The sequence below is a fragment of the Lynx rufus genome, unplaced genomic scaffold (genome assembly GCF_022079265.1).
Source record: "Lynx rufus isolate CCGP_SWC_20201006 ecotype Redwood Valley unplaced genomic scaffold, mLynRuf1.p SCAF_6, whole genome shotgun sequence".
NCBI lineage: Eukaryota > Metazoa > Chordata > Mammalia > Carnivora > Felidae > Lynx > Lynx rufus.
The window spans coordinates 75,197,632-75,217,712 of NW_025814878.1; the positions used below are offsets into that span (position 1 = coordinate 75,197,632).

Sequence of the window (20,081 nt, forward strand, 5' to 3'; positions counted from 1 at the left end):
ACAGTGAAACAAACAAACTGCTCATTTTATCCTCTTAATGTGTAACCAAAGTAATGTTATTTAGAACACTTTGTTTATGATTAAGTGACATTAGGACAACTTTAGGAAAAGAAGGGGAAAAATAACAAAATACTAGAATTTCTTTCTGTTCAAAGAACATTAAATTCTCTCCTGCAATTTTAGTTGATACCTTGCATCTTGGGTTAAAGGAAACATTCAAGTTTTAAAACTGTGACTTTATTTACTTTTTAGGTTTATTATTTCCGGCAAGGACATGAAGCATATGTTGAAATGGCCCGGAAAAATAAGATTTATAGTATCAATCCCAAAAAACAGCCGTGGCATAAAATGGAACTACGGGTATGGTGTTTATTATTTAAAAAGTTCTAGATTATGTAGAAAATTGTATTGAATGGTACTCTTTTCACTGTAAGAAACTGTTCCATGAAGATACCTTTTTTAGTTGAAGCAGTCCTAGAGAGTAGAAGGTATTTTCAGAGAGACACAAGATTGATTTATATATTCCTATAGTTTATAAATTGGGTACAAAATGTAATTATAGAGAAAATTAGTACTAATGTCTAAGGTAAACTACGTATGTGTGAGTATTTCTAGATTTATCAGACAGAGTTCAAAATTATGTAGAGGTCTTTGGAACTATATTGGAAAACTTTTATTTCAATAAAGTTTTCCCCTTTATAAATTTTTTATTTATTTATTTTTTAATGTTTATTTTTGAGAGAGAGCTTGAGTGGGGGAGGGGCAGGGGAGGCACAGATGATCTGAAGCAGGCCCTGCACTGACAACAGTGAGCCTAATGTAGGGTTCAAACCCACAAACCATGACATCATGACCGGAGCCAAAGTCAGATGCTCAACTGACTGAGCCACCCAAGCGCCCCTCTCTTTTTAAATTTTCTGTTGAGATATAATTTGTGTACTATAATATGCACAGATCTTCAGTACACAGGTCAACAAATTTTTACATGCACAGGATAATCACCACCTAGATCAAGACAGAAATGAAGAAATGTTTTAATTATTTTTATCAGTTTATTTTGTGAAGATGGTTTCTTATTTTTTATATCTTTTTTCAGGAACAAGAACTGATGAAAATAGTTGGCATAAAGTATGAAGTAGGATTACCTACACTTTGCTGCCTTAAACTTGCTTTTCTTGATCCTGACACTGGTAAACTGACTGGTGGATCATTTACCATGAAGTAAGGACTATTGAAAGAGGCAGTGGTTTCTTAGTATTGTAGATTGTTTTTCAAGATTCATATAAATTTGAACTTTTAGATATTTTTAGGTATGTGACCTAATCAATTTGTTTCTATTTGTAATTAGATACCATGATATGCCTGATGTTATAGATTTCCTAGTCTTGAGACAACAGTTTGATGACGCAAAATATAGGCGGTGGAACATAGGTGGGTAATTTATTTAGAAGCCATACATGTTCGTAATTTTTTTAATCTAATAAATTATTTACTATTTTTAATAATTTAGAAAAAGATAATCAGAGGAATCTTCTTGCCATTTGTGGGAACATTGATAGCAAAGTAAGATATGGTGTCAGGTATTTAACAGTGGACCCTTCAATGCAAGGATTAAGAGTACTGACCCCCTGCATAATCAAAAATCTGTGTATAACTTTTAATTCCCCAAAGAGTTAACTACCAATAGCTTACTGTTGACCAGAAGCCTTACTGATGACAATTAATACATATTTTATATATGTATTATATACTGTATTCTTTTTTTTTTTTTTTATTTTTGGGACAGACAGAGACAGAGCATGAACGGGGGAGGGGCAGAGAGAGAGGGAGACACAGAGTCGGAAACAGGCTCCAGGCTCTGAGCCATCAGCCCGGAGCCTGACGTGGGGCTCGAACTCACGGACCATGAGATCGTGACCTGGCTGAAGTCGGACGCTTAACCGACTGCGCCACCCAGGCGCCCCTATACTGTATTCTTAAAATAGAGTAAGCTAGAGAAAAAATATTATTAAGAAATAGTAAGGAAGAAAAAATGCATATACAGTACCGTATATATCAGGGAAAAAAATCCATGTATGAGTGGACCCACACAGTCTAAACCTGTATTGTTCAGGGCTCAATTCTCCTTTTAATATAGTTCATGCTGAAATTCTGAACATTTTCTCTCTCAGATTTGGTAACTCATTAGATTGTTTATAGCTATTTCTTCAGCTGTTTTATGTGTTGACTTAAATTTTCTTTTAAAAATATAATAATTCAAAGTTGAAGCAGAAGATGTCTTCCAGTTCAAAATGTTTAATAATTTGGACTGGGGCCAAAGCTAAACTGACATTTTCCTTTCATTTGTTTAATCTGTTATAATCTTTAAACTTAATATTGTAATCAAGACTCAAAGAAACTTTAAAATTCTTTTTTTTTTTTTTTTTTTTAATTTTTTTTTTTTTTCAACGTTTATTTATTTTTGGGACCGAGAGAGAGCATGAACGGGGGAGAGGCAGAGAGAGAGGGAGACACAGAATCGGAAACAGGCTCCAGGCTCTGAGCCATCAGCCCAGAGCCCGACGCGGGGCTCGAACTCCCGGACCGCGAGATCGTGACCTGGCTGAAGTCGGACGCTTAACCGACTGCGCCACCCAGGCGCCCCGAAACTTTAAAATTCTTAAAAGATTCCAGACATTTAAGATGTATTCATTTATGTACACATGGATGTGCAGTTCATTAGAGTTGGGTTTTTTGTTTTTGTTTTTTAATTTTCAAATAGGGGCACTCTTTGGAGTGGTACATATATGGCATATTTGGTTTGAAAAACCACATCAGTTGATATGCCAGTCCACCTCTCTTCCAGTGCCATTGGAAGGCATTGGCATGGTGATTTGTCTTGTTTGGTCATGGTAAACTTAGAAATTTACATATGTGTGCTCCAAAAAGAAAAATTAGAGAAATACAGTTTATCAAAATTAGGGACATGGGAGTTATCAAAAAATTTACATTCCATGTAAATTCTATTACACCATTTTTCTGGAAACTTTGAAAGGTATGTTCCATCATATAAGGAAATGAACCAAGGAAGAGAAAGACCTGGAATCCCCTCCCCTCCACCAGGAAACAGAAAATCCAGAACAAAAAAGAGCCAAAATGAATTCCCAGTAATAGTCCATAGAAGTCTCAGGATAGCATCTGTCTAGCAAGATCTATAAAATGATAATTCAGAAGATGTTGTCCTCTAAGAGCAGTCTTTAGGAAAAAAAGAAAATGGAACAGATGAATTATCTAATGTGTTTGACTTTGTTGGAAATTAAGTTGAGGAATGTTTTATAATTTAAGCCTTTAGAGAATGTGGGAAGACTTTATAAATACAGAGAAAACCAACCACAGACAGTGAAGCAGTTTTTATACAAAACTATAGAAGAAGGGAATTGTATGTTTGGCTTTGTAGCAAACATAGTGCTGATAGAAACAAAATAGATTAAATAAAATACACATAAATTGTTTATACAATTATATGGAGAAGTCAGTACTTAATGTCTAAAATTAATGAGTGAAGCTGTATACTCATTTAGAAGTCTAAATAAATTCAAGAAGAAATCTTTGCAAGAATTAGAGGTTTTTCTTGGTTTTGGTTATAAGCCTTTGGTACACTTGGTTGTTTAAACTATTTGAATGTGTTACTGATAAATTTTATTTTATATATTTTTTTTTGTTTTAGAGAGCATGAGTAGGGGAGAGGGGCAGAGGGTGAGAGAGAAGAATCTTAAGCAGGCTGCATGCTCAGCATGGAGCCCAACACAGGGCTTGATCCCATGACCCTGGGATCATGACCTGAACTGAAATCAAGAGTCAGACACTCAGCTGACTAGGCCACCCAGCCACCCCTAAATTTTATTTTTTTAAAGACATGCATCTGCCAATAAAATGCAGAACAAATATTAACAGTCAGAATTTAGGAATATTCCGGAAATGAGCTGATAACCTATGTCTTCAGAAATGTTTAAAGTTTACTCTGAATGGTGTACTCTATTCCTTGCTTAATTTCACTGTTATTCTGTAGTATTGTTTGTTGAGGTTAGACATACATTATCCAGTTCCTCTTCTTTAGCATAATGTCATCAGTGTGTGTAAGATCATAAAAAATAGCTTTTTGAAACTCAAGTTTACTGTAAGGTTGTGGTGACATCAAGAATGCTGTTTATTAATTATATGGTAGCTTCTCACTAAGCTTAGTGTCACTAATATATATGCATCTGAAGAGCAAGTAGAGATCTGATCTGGTAGTAGATCCTGTTTACTGCTTAACATTGGCTGTTAGAATGCTTGAATCTGCATTTGGGTCCCAATGCATACCCATTCAAAGTTAGATATAATTCAGCAACATGCACTTGTGTTCTATTAACTTACTCCTGGCTCCAGTTTCCGTTTGTCATTAAATTTCTTTTAATTTTTTTTTAGTTTTTTTTTTTTTTTTTTTAGTTTTTAGTTCATTTTATGCTATATGTCTCTCTAAACTTCTAAATCTTTTTTTTTGTAAAAAATGAGAATATAAACAAATGCTTGCTCTTTTGGGTTTGAGAATGAAACTTACTCAGATGAGTTCTAAAATACCTAATTTGTTCAAAGTCACACAGATAAGTTATTTGAACTCAAGTCCTTCAGACCCTAACCTATGCTCACCAGGAGAAAACCACTCTGTACTGTGAAAGCCAAGGAAGAGGAAAGAGGGGCAGAAAGGAAGACTTGATTTACAGTTTTCATATGACACAGAAGGAAGTTGAGAAGATAGCTTATTGGGTCTATTGGGAAAGTAGTTTTAGTAACATGACAGTAGCTGAGTACAGTTGGGTAAGGAAAGAGACAAAAGGAATGATGTCTAGTTTACAAAGGTTAGTTGTTTTTCTTTTTGTTTCTTGTTTTTATAGGAAAGGGAAAGTGAGTATATATAGGAGTGTTACAGCTTCAGGGTGATTGACATGAAAGGGACCAAACAGATTGGATGTTTTATTTTTGTTTCTAGGCTGGAGTCTTGATTGTTGGAGGAACTTGCCTATAGGAAACAAGAAAATAAAGATAGACTCTAAATACTTGTTGGGTAGAAATTATCTAAACTGTGCTTTTATTTGAATGAAAAGTTTGGGCATAGTCCTAATGATGAGCTTAAAATTCTAGAATGGTAAAAATGCTTAAGAGTGAATTTCTCCTGGCCCTAATAAATATAAGAAATGGTACTGGAAACTGGTAAGTCATATTGATGTGTTTATTAAATAAGTTTTTTCTTAAATATTACTAATTTTATTTATTGTTTATTTTGGAATGTGTAGGTCACTTTTTATATGTTTTCTGAAATTATACAGGCAGTTTAGATTTGGGTAAAAAGGAGTAAGTACAGCATCAGTACATTTCAGAGTAATGAGATGGCTTTTATTCTTATCCAGGTGACCGTTTCAGATCAGTCATAGATGATGCCTGGTGGTTTGGAACAATTGAAAGCCAGGAACCTCTTCAGCCTGAGTACCCTGATAGTTTGTTTCAGTGCTATAACGTTTGGTAAGGGAGTGTTTGTTGTATTTTAGTTCAGCTTGAGTTACTTTTAATATTTTCCCCCATCTGTTAATAAAGTGACAAAGACACTTCTTTTAAACACTTAATGTGATTTTGTAAAACTTACAACACAATATTTAGATTTTTTAATGTAAGGATTTTCCTTCCTTTAAGCTGGGACAATGGAGATACAGAAAAGATGAGTCCTTGGGATATGGAGCTTATTCCTAATAATGGTAAGTGTATGTTAGGCTTTTTGTGTCTGTGTTACAAAATTAGTTTCTTAAATAAGGAATCTGATTTGCTGACTTGCTATTGCGTAGGGTTGTTATGAAGAGCAAACAAAATATTCTGCAGTTATTTATTGCACACCTGCTGTGACCTTGGATTGAAGGTAGAGATGGCATAGCATTGAACATGATAGACATAATCTTTGTCCACTTGGAATTTATAATCTTAGTGAAGATTGAAATTAGTTAATTATAGCAAAATATGAAAATGTTTTGCTAATTATTGTGTCCTCCTAGAAGGTGAGCATTTGGGAGCAAAGATTTTTTTTTTGGTAACTCCAGCGGAACGCTTAAGACTATAACATAATATTAAGATTCAGCCTTTTGAGTGAGACAAATACTCATACCCTGTCTCTGCCATCTTCTATCTGGTGTCATCTTGGCAAGTTCCCTTTTTTTTTTTTTTCTTTTTAAATATTCATTTATTTTTGAGAGAGAGAGCGTGAGCAGGGGACGGGCAGAAAGAGAGGGAGACACAGAATCTGAAGCAGGCTCCAGGCTCTGCACTGTCAGCCCAGAGCCTGACACGGTTCGAACCCATGGACCGTGAGATCATGACCTGAGCGGAAGTCAGACACTCAACTGACTGAACCACCCAGGCACCCCTTGGCAAGCTCTTTAAAAGACTTAAAACTTCAGAGTTTTAGGACTTCAGCCTTTGAAAGTAGGTAAACTAATACAATACAGGGCTGTTGTGAGAATTAAATGCCATCATGTGCATAAAGAGCTTAATATAGAGCCTGACACATGTTAAGGGCCTCCAAGAGTAGGTAGTTTGCTACTAATAACAACTGTCTTCTTGCATATGGCCTGATATATATTGCCTTAGGATTAGGGAGTCAGATTTGGGCAGTAAGCAGATCTCTTCCTGGAACTGAAAAAAAGCCGGTGTGGGTGAAGCCTGTAGATTGCATTTTCCTTCTACCTCAGTGCCCATTTTTGTTTCTATTTTTAAAAAGATATCGCACACATAAGTGTATATGCATAAAAGGACTTAAAAAGCTGTATATTCCAGAATATTAAGAATGATTATTTATAAAGGTTGGGGATTTTTCCCAATGTGTCACTTTTCTTTTCAGGTAAGAATAAAGACTTTAAAAAACAAAAGGGAGGAGCTCTTGTGACATAATAGAAATAATCATTTATAATGCAGTTGTTCACTAGTTATTGTATTCTCAAAAGTCAGAGAAAAGATAACTTGGAAATTTAACCCAGCTGGTAAACCTTAGAGATGAGAAAATCATGCTTATACATTATCTAAAACTAGTTCTTTCTCAAAATTATCGCTTTGAAAATTTAATACCAATAACATATTTTTTTATCTCACTACTAAATTAGAGCTGTTTGAAACTATAAAATATCTTATACAACTTGTAACATTGTTACATGGCTTATCTTCTGATTTTATTTATCTTGTAAGCTTGAGTTTGAAGTCACATTGGACTATATATGAGAGAAGTGATGCTAGTCAGTGTTGTAATGCTTGGGGTATTTCTTGAAATGAATTAGTGGCATTAATTAATACGGTATTTCCTACCTAAATTTAGCTGTGGGTGAAGGGGGTGATTTTTGTTGGTTTTGTTCTGTCCTGATATATATACACACATGCACCTATGGAGTTTAATTACATTTTGTAGAGGAAGAATTTTGTATACAAATAGTAGCATATTTTCCAGTGTTCTCTGATGAAGTCTAGCTCAAAGGAAAAGGTACTTGGCAGATTTGTAAATTTTATGTCACCATCACCTCCTAACGATACTGTTAAAGATTCAGGTATGCAGAAGGCATGCCTTCATCATTTAAAAGCAAGAAGCATAAGAATCATCTGTTAGTATTAATAGTTCTCTGTTTCCACATTTTAAAAAGTTGAGACTTCGATTACAGTATTCATGAAAAACACCACTTTAGTTCAGTTTCACCTTGTGTATGTTTTATCAAAATAAATATGAAGATTATATTATAAAATTCAGAAAATCTTTAATTTCTATCATTTTACAGAAATATTTGTCCTTTATCTGAAACTGATAGTAGAGCAAGTTGTCTGGTATAATTTTGGAAAAGTAATTATATACCCATCTAGAGAATTATTTATAAAATTAATGTTTTAAAAATTAATGTTATTGACCCTTGAAACATATTTCTCTTTAATGAAAAAAAGGAATATACTTACCAGATCTTTACAAGATTATACTTTAGGTTTTTTTGACAATATCAACTCTTTGTAAAGGTAACCTAAATATTAACAAATAACCTAAATATTAGCAAGAAAGACATATTTTAACTAAATCTGCTTTTCTTTCTGTGTATTTCAGCTGTATTTCCTGAAGAACTAGGTACCAGTGTTCCTTTAACTGATGTTGAATGCAGATCATTGATCTATAAACCTCTTGATGGAGAATGGGGTTCCAATCCCAGGGATGAAGAATGTGAAAGAATTGTTGCAGGAATAAACCAGTTGATGACACTAGGTAAATAATAATAGTAACACAGCAATGCAGGACAAGCTGGCAAAAAGCAAAGGAAAGGAAAACTGTTAGTATTTGAATAAAATTTTTCTTCACAGTGTCATGTCAGTGGTTTTCAAATAGAGTGAGGGCCCCCAGAAATGCCAGGGATACCTCTGAAAAATCTGGATCCTCCAGAACCCAGCTTGAAATCCCTCAACATATTTAAGCTGACATGATGTGAATTGGGAGAGTGGGGCTGAATGCTGAATTATAATTATATGAATAGCTGTACCAATTTTCCCCTTAACTTTATGAATATATACACAAGGGAATACTTGCAAGGTAATAGGAGAGAATGAAATGCTTTGTCTCATATGAAAAAAAGAAAAACAATGGCCACAAAATGTTTGGTTATCTGAATTAAGGGCTTCCAAAACAACTCTAACTGGTGTGGTGGTTGGTAGCAACCCCTTCTGTCGATAGGGAATCAAGCTTAAAAGAGGGAAAAATGATGAATAAGAAGAGGAAAATACTCTGGAGACACATATTGGATGATATTTTCATTTGAAGTCTTTTTAAATATGGCAACACTTCATTTAAAGAGTCTATAAATATAATCCTAAATAATTTTAGTAGTAGTTTAGCATAAAAAGTTGTCTTACACTAAATGTGGATAAGCAAAAAATGGAGAGTGATCTTTATCAGGTTTTAGATTTTACCAGTTTACTGTGTGCCATTTGGTCAGTGACGTTGAGTCAGAGACTTCTGGATCTGTTTTTCCTCTGTACTTGCCTGATATTTCACAGAATTATGTTGTTAAAGTAAGGTAGGTTTTTGAGAAAGGTTACATTTGAATGGAATGTATTATTATAGTGTTACTGAATGATTGTGAAAAACCTACAGATTCAGGACTGGCCAGGTTTTAAGTATAGAAATATATGTATACTTAATAGGTCAGATTTATGTATTATCTGTCATGGCTTTTCTTCTAAGAAATCTGAATAACAAATATCCCTAGAATTTTGCAGTATAAATATAGATGTAATAAGAAGTGAGACTCTACTATGCTAGCTAAACTGTATGTATTTTCTATGAAAAGACAGTGGCAGTCTAAGGGTTATATGAATCAGAACTTGTCTTAAGCAGAATTGTGAAGTCTTGTTAAACCATGAAAATTAAACATACAAACTAATTTTTTTATTCTAGATATTGCTTCAGCGTTTGTGGCCCCTGTAGATCTGCAAGCCTATCCCATGTATTGCACTGTAGTGGCGTATCCAACGGATTTAAGTACAATTAAACAAAGACTGGAAAACAGGTTTTACAGGTTAGAACCCATTTGCTGTAGCTACTACCAAAAGAATACTAAATGATCCTTGGGTGTTTCTCAAACTTTAATGTCCATACATACCACCTAGGGATTTTGTTAAAATGCAGAGTCTGGTTCAGTAGTTTTAGTAGGACATGAGGTTCTGCGTTTCTAAGTTCCCTGGGATGCTGATGCTCCTGATCTATAGACTTGGAATATGGTTCATAGATATGGTTTTTTCTAGTTGCTAATGAGTGGGACCTCACTGTCTTCATACTGTATTTTACAGTTCAAGCCAGAGTATTTCATTTCCCACAGACATCACATTGAAATATTTGTTCATGGATTTTTTCATAGAACAATATTAAAAAGTGGGGTTTTTTTTTCTTATTTTGCTTATAAATACTTAAGAACAACAAAGTTAGGAAAATTAGGGTATTTTTCATAGCTGTACTTTAGCTTGAAATATAGAGTTTAAAAAAAAGACGTCTAATTTAAATTAATTTGCATCTTCTCGTTAGTGGTTTGAGTAAACATTGAGTTCTAATCTGAGACATGCGTCGTAGGCTTATTGCCTAGAATACGTTTTTAGAAAAGTGAATTTAAGTCTATAGTTTTCACATAATGAAATCATATTTCCAGTTTTCATGACTTTTGCTTAAAAGACAACATTTTAATTTAAATCAGTGCATTAAAAAATTTCTTTGGGAGGGTCCCTGGCTGGCTCAGGTGGTTAAGCATCTGACTTTTGATCTTAGCAAAAGTTCCCACATTAGGCTCTGCTCTAGGAGTGAAGCCTGCTTAAAAAAAAAAAAAAAAAAAAAAAAGTTTGTGAGCACTTTCATTTTACTGCAGTTCTTTACATTACTATTCATTTTAACTTAGGGGAATTTTTATTCATATTTCATATATTTTGATATAAAATGTGCCTTCGGTTCTTTTTATTCCTTAAATTATAATTCTGATTTGGTACTTTCTGTGCCTGCACTGAAAACACCATTTATTATTCCTTAACTTACTAAGCAAGGTTTTTCAACAAAAGCATTTATTGACATTTGGGAGCTAGAAAATTTTTTATTGTGAGGGGCTGTCCATACCTTTACCCTTTGGGTGCTAATAGTAACCCCTAGTTGTAAAAAGGAAAAATGCCTTTAAACATTGCCAGCTAAGATGTTAAGACTTCAGGTTCTAAAGATTTTTCTGATCTTGTTAGGTGCTTCTGCTGTTGGTATATTGATATTTGTCAAAAGCATAGAGATGAGGAAATCATAATGATGTGCGCCTCCCAGCCATCTTACCTTCAAAGTACACTTCTTTAAATCTTTTTTAACATCACATGTTAGAAGTTTAAGAGAAAATGGAGTAGTTATTTTTAACTATATCCTTCCTTGTCCCTAGACCCCTAAAATTGCTAAGCCTTAAGAATTGTACTTAGTGCTTCAGAGATGGAACAAGATAGGGGAGGAAAACGGGAGAAAGAGTTGTTCCTATACACTAATTGTTGGATTACAGCTAAAAAGATAAGCTCCTGACATCTCCCACTATTGTTGTAAATGTACTTTCTCATAGAAATACTACTTAATATGGTAATTGCTAACGTGTAGTGTTTTTTAGGGTACATTATAGCTTAAATAGGCTTTATTGGCAATTGCTTAGCTTAGTAGTCACTTTAAGAAAAAATCTTGGAACACAATCCTTACATAAATTAGAAACAAACTGCCTGTTTTTGAATCTGGTAATAAAGACCTGAGTTATGTTATTTAATAAAATGATGCCTTCATGTGCGTTTTCACTGCTTCAAGTTTTGTTTTTCCTTTACTCATTGGCTACAGATTTCTTGCAGTTTATGGTTTTCCTCTCTGATACCTCTGGTTCAGTCTCATTAAACTACTACTGTCAGTTTGCCCTGCTGGGCATTAATCTAATACCTTATTTTACACAGTTTTCTATAGAGTATCCTGAAGATGCCTGTGATTCTGTTACTAGAATAAGTCTTGCAATGCTGTATGAAAAGCACACAGCTTTCTGTATGCTTCTGTACCCACAATTGTATATAATATTTGTAAAATTACATATAATTGTGTTTCTGTTCACACATCAGTATCAGTAATATTTTCTGAGCATTTTCTTCTTTGCTATTTTAAGTGGGACCACATATTGGATGATACTCTAGATGTCATTTTTGGATTTTTCTTTACTTTCAGAAAGAAAAGAAACCACTATTAATAGTCTAGTGTGTCTAATCTAGGGTGACATTTTCTATGCAAATACACAGTTACTGTTGCTACTCCTTTTTTTCCCCTGCCCAAATGAGATATATATTTTTTCAGAATAATTTTTTAAGTGGTGAGTTTTGTAATTGAATTGAGACTGCCGTTGAAAAGTTGGAATGTCTTGGTTTTAAATTGTGTGGAAATATTTCTAAATAAAATGAGGCTAAGACTTCTGTATTTTGTTTGTTTAAGGCGAGTTTCTTCCCTAATGTGGGAAGTTCGATATATAGAGCATAATACACGAACATTTAATGAGCCTGGAAGCCCTATTGTGAAATCTGCTAAGTTTGTGACTGATCTTCTTCTACATTTTATAAAGTGAGTAGTTTTTCCACACTTAATTATAATTAATTAATGTCAATATTTTAAGCTTTAAAAATGTCAAAATATAAAATGCAATTATTTTTTATATGTATGATGTTGCATGCTGTGCTATAAACTAGCTCCACTCAAGATAGGAAGCATACAATGTCTGTCTAAACACTTAGTTCATTAGCTGATATTAATTATGAAATCATAAAAGTTCTGTTACAGTTATATTCTATAGTTAATATTAAAAAATATGAATCTTTCTCTAAATCTAGCTGTTAGATAATAATAGTAAGGGGTTAAGCACTTATAGAACATAATAATGTTTTACCTAAAATAGTTCTAAACCAAATAATAATAATACAGGTGGCAGATATCACTATCTGGAATTAACAGTTAAGAAAACAGTTGTAGAGGTTTACATGTTTAATTTGCACAGGAACGGAGTGTCTGCCATCTAAGAATTTTTCATCTTAACATTATATTGCCCTTGACAAGTTTGTAAATAAGTATTTATGTAGTCCAGCAAGAAACTAAATTTAGCTTTCAAGATTCTTCTTAAAAGTCAGGTTTACTTCCTCATTCATTAATCTCCTACCAAGAATGATAACTGCAGCTCTTTAAGGGAGTAGCTCTTTTATTTTTTTATCTTAATGAATTTTATATAGCCACAGAATGAATTGAGCTTTCTAAACTGAAGCCAGAGGAATGACTCAGTGGTATGTTTTGTCTAACATACCACTCTTGAGTTCATACTAAGGTTATTTAAATTGGATAATTTTTTCTGGCTAAGAAAAAAATATATTTTATAAGTTAAGTTTAAATACTCAGCTGCTGACAGCTTTCATTTTTACATGAAGATATTATTGAGGCTTTTTTAAAAACATCTCCAATTTCATTCTCATTACTCAGCATAATCATAGGGCCCCTTTTTGTGGTATTAGTTAGGGTTTTTTTTTTGTTTTTTGTTTTTTGGAAGTTTTTTGGTAAAGAACGTAGGTAATTTCAATATAAGAAAACACCAAAGAAAATTAGTAAGATAAATGTTATGCCCTACTCTCTACCTCACTCTGTAAAGAAATCTGTTGCCTTTCAAATGGTTTGGGGGCTATTTTTACTATGCCTTTTTTTTTTTTTATTTTTCCCCAGTTTTAATGGGGAAACTAATTAAGACTAATTAAGGATTAATTATCCCTGGAAGATTGCTTACATAACTTAGTTATAAGGGCTTATAATATTTTGCCAGTGAAGTTTATAGTCTGTAATTTTGCTATATGTGTGTGTATGTACATTTCTCTTTTCCAAAGAGGAATCAATAGAATTGTGTGATAAAGGAATTTCACACTTTAGTGAAATAATTTACATGAAACAATTATTTTTATATTTGGAATAGTCTATAAAATATTTTTCAAACTGTTACTTTGAAATGCCTTGTAAGAATAGATTAATGTTTTTTTTTTTTTTTTTAAATTTTTTTTTTTCAACGTTTATTTATTTTTGGGACAGAGAGAGACAGAGCATGAATGGGGGAGGGGCAGAGAGACAGGGAGACACAGAATCGGAAACAGGCTCCAGGCTCTGAGCCATCAGCCCAGAGCCTGACGCGGGGCTCGAACTCACGGACCGCGAGATCGTGACCTGGCTGAAGTCGGATGCTTAACCGACTGCGCCACCCAGGCGCCCCATAATGTTTAAAGCATCTATATTTTATGTATATAAAAATAAACCCCTGCATTTTTTTAGAAGTATATAATTTGTTTATACATTTTTAGCTAACAGTAACTTTTAAATATTAGGTATATCTTGAAATTTTTATTATACTTTGAGTTATTTCTCAAAGTTTGAGATAACTCATAACTTTGAGTTATTGGCCAAATTTCAAGCAATAGGGTATATATAATGAGGTGATGTAAGAGATAAATGAGATAGAAATGTGTATTTATCATCTTAATACAATTTCGTAGATAAATTTTAAGTAACTATAAGGAAAATAACAAGAAAATCTGTATGAAAATTTAGATGGGGATTACTTCTAGCTTATGAAAGTGGGGTTTTAGGTACGGGAAACATGGGTTAGGATGTTACAGACAAGATAGATATCGATAGATTCAAAAGTTAGATGAAAGCCATTCTAGGGACAAGGAGTGTGGCATAAGGGGTAGGAAAGGGTAAGGAGTTATTAACGGAATTAAGCAATTTATACCAGGTGAATTAGAGAGTACGCGAGCATAAGTAATAAGGATACAATGCTATAAGCATGAGTTGGAGCCAGATCATGTAGGGCCTTGAATGCATTTCTAATATTAATTGATAGGGAAGAGACAGAAAGCCTAAATAGCAGATTGATTGCTACAGCTGACCAACTAAGAGGTGATGAGAGTTTAATTTATGGAAATGAGAAAGAAGCAGAGTCCAAGAGATTTTGAAGGTAGAATCACAGAACTTGGCCAATGATTGGGTTTATAAGGAGGCAAGGGAAGGAATAGTGAAAAATCACGCATTACTGTGAGAATGGTAATGCTGTTAAAAATAGGAGGAAGAGTGGAGAGTGAAAATTAGGTTTAGACATGTGGAATTCTAGATGATGATAGGAATCTCAACAGAAGAGTCAGACCAAATTATAGAATTCGGAATTCATTTACACAAGTAAGGTTATCAGGGCAAAAGCTGTAGTGTCAAGAAAAGATGACTAAAGGACAAAATTTTAGGGAATGACTATAAATATTTAAGAATGAAAGGAAGAAGAAATTAGAAGACAGGAAGTATCTTAGCTTTCCTTTGTGTATTGAGGAATGGAAGAGGGCATCCCACACACAGCAGCAACCTGAGCAAATACTGGGAGGTAAAAATTGGGTTTGGTGTATTGAAATAGGCCAGAATGGAAGCTCCACATAGGGTGGAGGGGCACGGGCAGGTGTGTGGGTATAGGGTTTTGGAGTTAACCAATGAAAAAAGCCTTCCGCTTCAAACTTTATCTTAAAATCTGGTTTTGTTAACAGATTTAAAGGAAAAAAAATAAAATCTCAGGACTCTAATCTTACGTACTAACATTTCCTTGCTGTTTAGGGATCAGACTTGTTACAACTTAATTCCACTGTACAATTCAATGAAGAAGAAAGTTTTGTCCGATTCTGAGGTATTTAACATTTCATTATGATATTATGATATTAATATTGGTCTTTATATATATATAAAGAAATGTACACATAGTAGTTTTCAGGTAAATGCTGTAATGAAAATTATTTTTGGTTAATGCTGTAGTTTCCAAAAAGTAGTTCAGCATTTTTTTGCTGTAGTTATTAAAAATATTGTGGGGGACTCTCTACTGAGCCCATAAAGTGTTCCAGCATATACATTATGGGTTTTCCAAAGTGTAAAAGTGATAATTGGTATATAAATTACTATGGTAGATTCTCTAAACTCTAAAACATGTAATGAAGTCTAGAATGTTTAGTGAATCTGATAAACTCTTATTTCAAAGGAAGAAGAGAAAGATGCTGATGTGCCAGGAACTTCTACCCGAAAAAGAAAGGTAAGATTTTTTGTTTTAGCAGAAATACTTTATATGAATTAAAATGTATTAAAGGCAGTTTTTTAACTCTTAGTATTTTTAAAGACAGATTAAGTATTACTTCTAAATCAGTTTCCATTACAAAATACATGGTTTTCAGAACTAGGTGAATAATATTTTCTATTTGAGTTACTGTATATGACCTAATTATTTGAGATTGCATTAAAAATACAAATTGTACTGTATAAATGTTACTTTATTTATTTTTTATTTTAATATATTTGAAGCTTTTATATGTTTTATTTTATTAATACATTGAAAATTTTCATTTCAGGACCATCAGCCTAGAAGGAGATTACGTAACAGAGCTCAATCTTACGATATTCAAGCATGGAAGAAACAATGTCAAGAATTATTAAATCTCATATTTCAATGTGAAGATTCTGAGCCTTTCCGCCAGCCAGTAGATCTCCTTGAATATCCAGTAAGTATTTTTGAAAATATTACCTTACCTGTCAGCTTGCCATATATCTCACACATGACAATTGGCTATTTAAGCTATTTCTTATGGTTATAGTTTATTTCTTCATTATTAAATACGTGTTCTCATCTATTTGGCTAAATGGAGCATCTAAGTTGAGTAGTGTGGTATTTAAAACAGAAAGAACCCCAAATTAAGACTCTGAAGTATTAGATTATGGCCCCAGCACTCCCACTTACCAGCTGTGCAACTTTGAGCAAGTCATTTAGTTTGTTTATCTGAATATTATTTTTTACTATTTTCTTTCTCAGACTAATTCCAAGAATTTATTATGGCAGTTACAGGAAACAAGAGTAATAATACCTAACCTTCCCTACAGGGTTATGGATGAAATGAGAACACATTAAAATAATTTTTCACTTGTAGCACTATATACAAATGCAAGGTGGCATAATTATATTTATGGAATTCAAGGTAGGGAGGTTGAGTAAAACTGATCCAAATATTTATTTTTGCATGCAGTCTTAGCAATCTAAATATAGTTTAAAGTGATTTTTTTTTTATTCCTTTATTCAGTTATTAAAGGTTGTACAGTTCAGGTAACATTCATTTATGGTTTCAAATGAAAATAAAAATGAAATATTTTATAAGAGATCATGACCCAAATGTGATATCATCTGACTTCCTTAATTGTTTTTTATGTGTGTGTTCTAATTCAAAATGATGAATGAAAATAGAGAAATTTCATCAGTAGATAAATATCATAAAATGCCTTTTTTTTTTTTGTCATTTAAAGATCGAGAAACCTGGAATCTTGAATGTACAAGATAAACTTTTAATTCCAGCAATGTAATAAACTGGGCTAATTTGAACCCTATATTCCAAAAAAGTCATAGAAGAAGTAAGCTAATGCTACAGTACTCTGGTTTTCAATTCTCTTTGCTTTTGGAACCTGTGGATTTCCTTTTGTTTCTTACAAGCCCGGCTATGTATTTTAGAAAACATTATAGTTTATCTAATGCTTGCAGGTGTTTGTATTCTAGACTTTTCCCCAGAAAAGAAGAGATAAATGTAAGCTTTAATGTTTTGATTCTAGAGGCACAAGAATAACATGACGTAGAGACAGAAAAAGCCATGCAATCCACACTGAGGAAGGAAATTAGAACTGAGACCCCCCCTTCCCAGGACTGTTGAAAGACTTCACCCTCGATGAAAACAATAGTATAATTCCCTCCACAAGGAAAAATATCTCTGTTGTTCTGTTGTCAAGAGAGAAATCTCTCATAGCTGGCTCTACGCATAGATTTACAGCCTAAATTTACAGTATCCATGTTTGTAGAAATTCATCAGAGGGAGAAAAAAACCAAACCCTAAACAAAGGTGAATTAATGATAAAAAGAAATCGCAAGCTATATGAGGGAGTGATCCATCATAAATATTACAGAAACAACAAGTGGAAATATTAGTACCCTCTTCCCCAAAACTTGACATAATAGATTATTTCTGAAATACTATACTTCATCAGATATAAAACACTAATGACTTATTTTATGCATCACCAAGAAAGGAAAAAATGCTGCCAATGAAACTTGGTTGTTATTTTGGTTTAATAGATAAATGGAGGGATAAGAAGCATAAGGAAAAAAAGACGTTATTTGAGGGGGAAAAGGCAGATATTTTTAAAAATTTAAACTAAATAAGGGGACCTGGGCGGCTCAGGCGGTTGAGCATCTGACTCTTGATTTCAGCTCAGGTTATTTCAGTTTGTGAACTCAAGCCCTGTGCTATGCTCTGCGTTGACAGCATGGAGCATGCTTGGGATTCTCTCTCTGCCCCTCCCCCACTTGCATGTTCTCTCTCCCTGAAAATAAATAAATTTTAAAAAATTGTAAACAAAATGGAATTTCTGAGAATGAAATGTGAAATAATTGAAATTAAAACTCTCTGAAAGAAAGGAGATACAGTAGATAGGATGAAAAAATTCAAAACATAACTTACAGGAGTTTCAGAATGGGAGAGGGGCAGTCTTTGAGGAGTTAATGGCTGAAGGTTTTCTAGGTTTCATAAACATTTGACAAAGCATGACTCCTGAGCAGGATAGATATGAAAAAAAAAAATCTTTACCTGGAATAATAGTGAAAAATCAAAACTCTAAGTACAAAAGAAAAATGTTAAAACAGCCATACAAAAAATATAGAAGAGACCTATTCTCATGACTGCATATAGTGTTACACTTGTGCATCTGGAATCTAAATGTTAAAGCTTGTATCTTTCTCTTCCTTAATGGGGAAAAGTCCAGAATACAAACACCTGCAGAGAGAGAGAGAGAGAGAGAGAGAGAGAGAGAGAGAGTGTGTGTGTGTGTGTGTGTGTGTGTGTGTGTGTGTAAAAAATATATATATGATAACAATACATATATTTATATATGGATACAGGTATAGCTGACTCATTGTTGAACTGAGGCTCATGTTAAGCAGCTCTCCAAGATACACAGCTATTTGTTGACAAAGTGAGGACAGGAGCCCCTATTTCCTATATCAGGTGCACCAGAGCTTAGGCAGTGTTCTTACAGAATAACTAGTATATAAGAATGTAGTCTTTCTGAGGTACTGAGGTATTCAAAATAATGAGAACAGTATTTAGAGGTTCTCCTTCTAGCAGCCAAAAGTATTAAACAAATAGAAGAAGCAAGAAAAAATTTTAATTTGATCACTTGTCTCTTACAGTACTCCTTGATGGAGGGAAGTGTAAAGACTTAAGATTATTTGCTGTTTTTTATTATCACTGAGAAGAGAAAACCGGATTTATCTGCTTTTTATACTTCAGAATTAACTATAAGTTAACTGCCAGCCTAACTGTACTAGAATATTTATGGCAGTCATATTCTTCATATTTCAGCTTTTGTATGAAAATGTTTGTTCACATTTTGAGTTTAGTCAAATACTTAAAGCAGGATTTTAAAAATTAAAATTTTTTGATGGAAATCAGCATGCTACATAAATATTCTACCCCATTTATTCAACAGATACATTAAATGGTTATCATATAGTGTATGGAGTAACAGAAACCCAAGATATGAACCAAGAAGAAGTGTTCTATATAAATATATTTAACATTTTCCTAAAATCTGCAAAATTTATAGAGCCAGTATGTCATAATATTCAGTATCCATGTAATTATAGTTTCTGTTGAAGTGGTTAGTTACCCTTAAGGAGAGAGAGAGGTTGCACAGACACTGTTCAAATGACGTTACCATTGCATAAAGCAGTTTTCTAACTCCTTTAACTTTGCTGCCCCCCGAGCCCCTCCCCCTACAAACTATCTTAAGAATCAGGGTTTCAGTCTTTGGAATGTCTTTTTTTTTTTTTTTAAAGGTCATTTATATGATTTTATTACACAGGAAAATCTGAAATTATAGTTTTCACTTTGGATATATTATTCTTTTCTATTTCACTTTTTTAAAGTTTGTTTTTATTTTAAATCCAGTTAGTTAACATTCAGTTAGTTTCAGCTGTACAATATAGTGATTCAGCACTTCCATACATCACCCTGTGCTTATTAAATAACCACAAGTGCATTCCTTAATCCCTTATGGTAACCATTAGTTCTCTATAATTAAGAGTCTGTTTCTTACTTTGACACTCCCCCCCCTCACTTTTTTCCTGTTGCTTGTTTTATTTGTGAAATTCCACATGAGTGAAATCAAATGGTATTTGTCTTTCTCTGCCTCATTTTGCTTAATTAACATTATACTCTCTAGCTCCATTCATGTCATTTCAAATGGCAAGATTTCGTTCTTCTTTATGGATGAATGATATTCCACTATATATATAGACCTTCTTTATCCATTCATCAATAATACTGCTATACACATAGGAGTGCATATATCCTTTTGAATTCGTGTTCTTTGGGTAAATACCCAGTAGTGT

The 20,081-nt window shown here is 33.4% G+C and overlaps 1 protein-coding gene across 4 annotated transcripts in view; it reads left to right on the top strand.

Annotated features, from left to right (window-relative positions):
- The window catches only part of PHIP (pleckstrin homology domain interacting protein), a 149,766-nt gene that overhangs the window by 103,301 nt on the left and 26,384 nt on the right, over window positions 1-20,081 (top strand). For all 4 annotated transcript variants that reach the window (XM_047101820.1, XM_047101817.1, XM_047101816.1 and 1 more), the window contains 11 exons: window positions 253-360; window positions 1,097-1,221; window positions 1,349-1,431; window positions 5,427-5,538; window positions 5,707-5,768; window positions 8,135-8,290; window positions 9,476-9,596; window positions 12,044-12,169; window positions 15,227-15,296; window positions 15,642-15,692; window positions 16,006-16,155. In XM_047101820.1, the coding sequence (XP_046957776.1) occupies window positions 253-360; window positions 1,097-1,221; window positions 1,349-1,431; window positions 5,427-5,538; window positions 5,707-5,768; window positions 8,135-8,290; window positions 9,476-9,596; window positions 12,044-12,169; window positions 15,227-15,296; window positions 15,642-15,692; window positions 16,006-16,155 (1,164 nt within the window). The remainder of the gene's footprint in view (window positions 1-252; window positions 361-1,096; window positions 1,222-1,348; window positions 1,432-5,426; window positions 5,539-5,706; window positions 5,769-8,134; window positions 8,291-9,475; window positions 9,597-12,043; window positions 12,170-15,226; window positions 15,297-15,641; window positions 15,693-16,005; window positions 16,156-20,081) is intronic.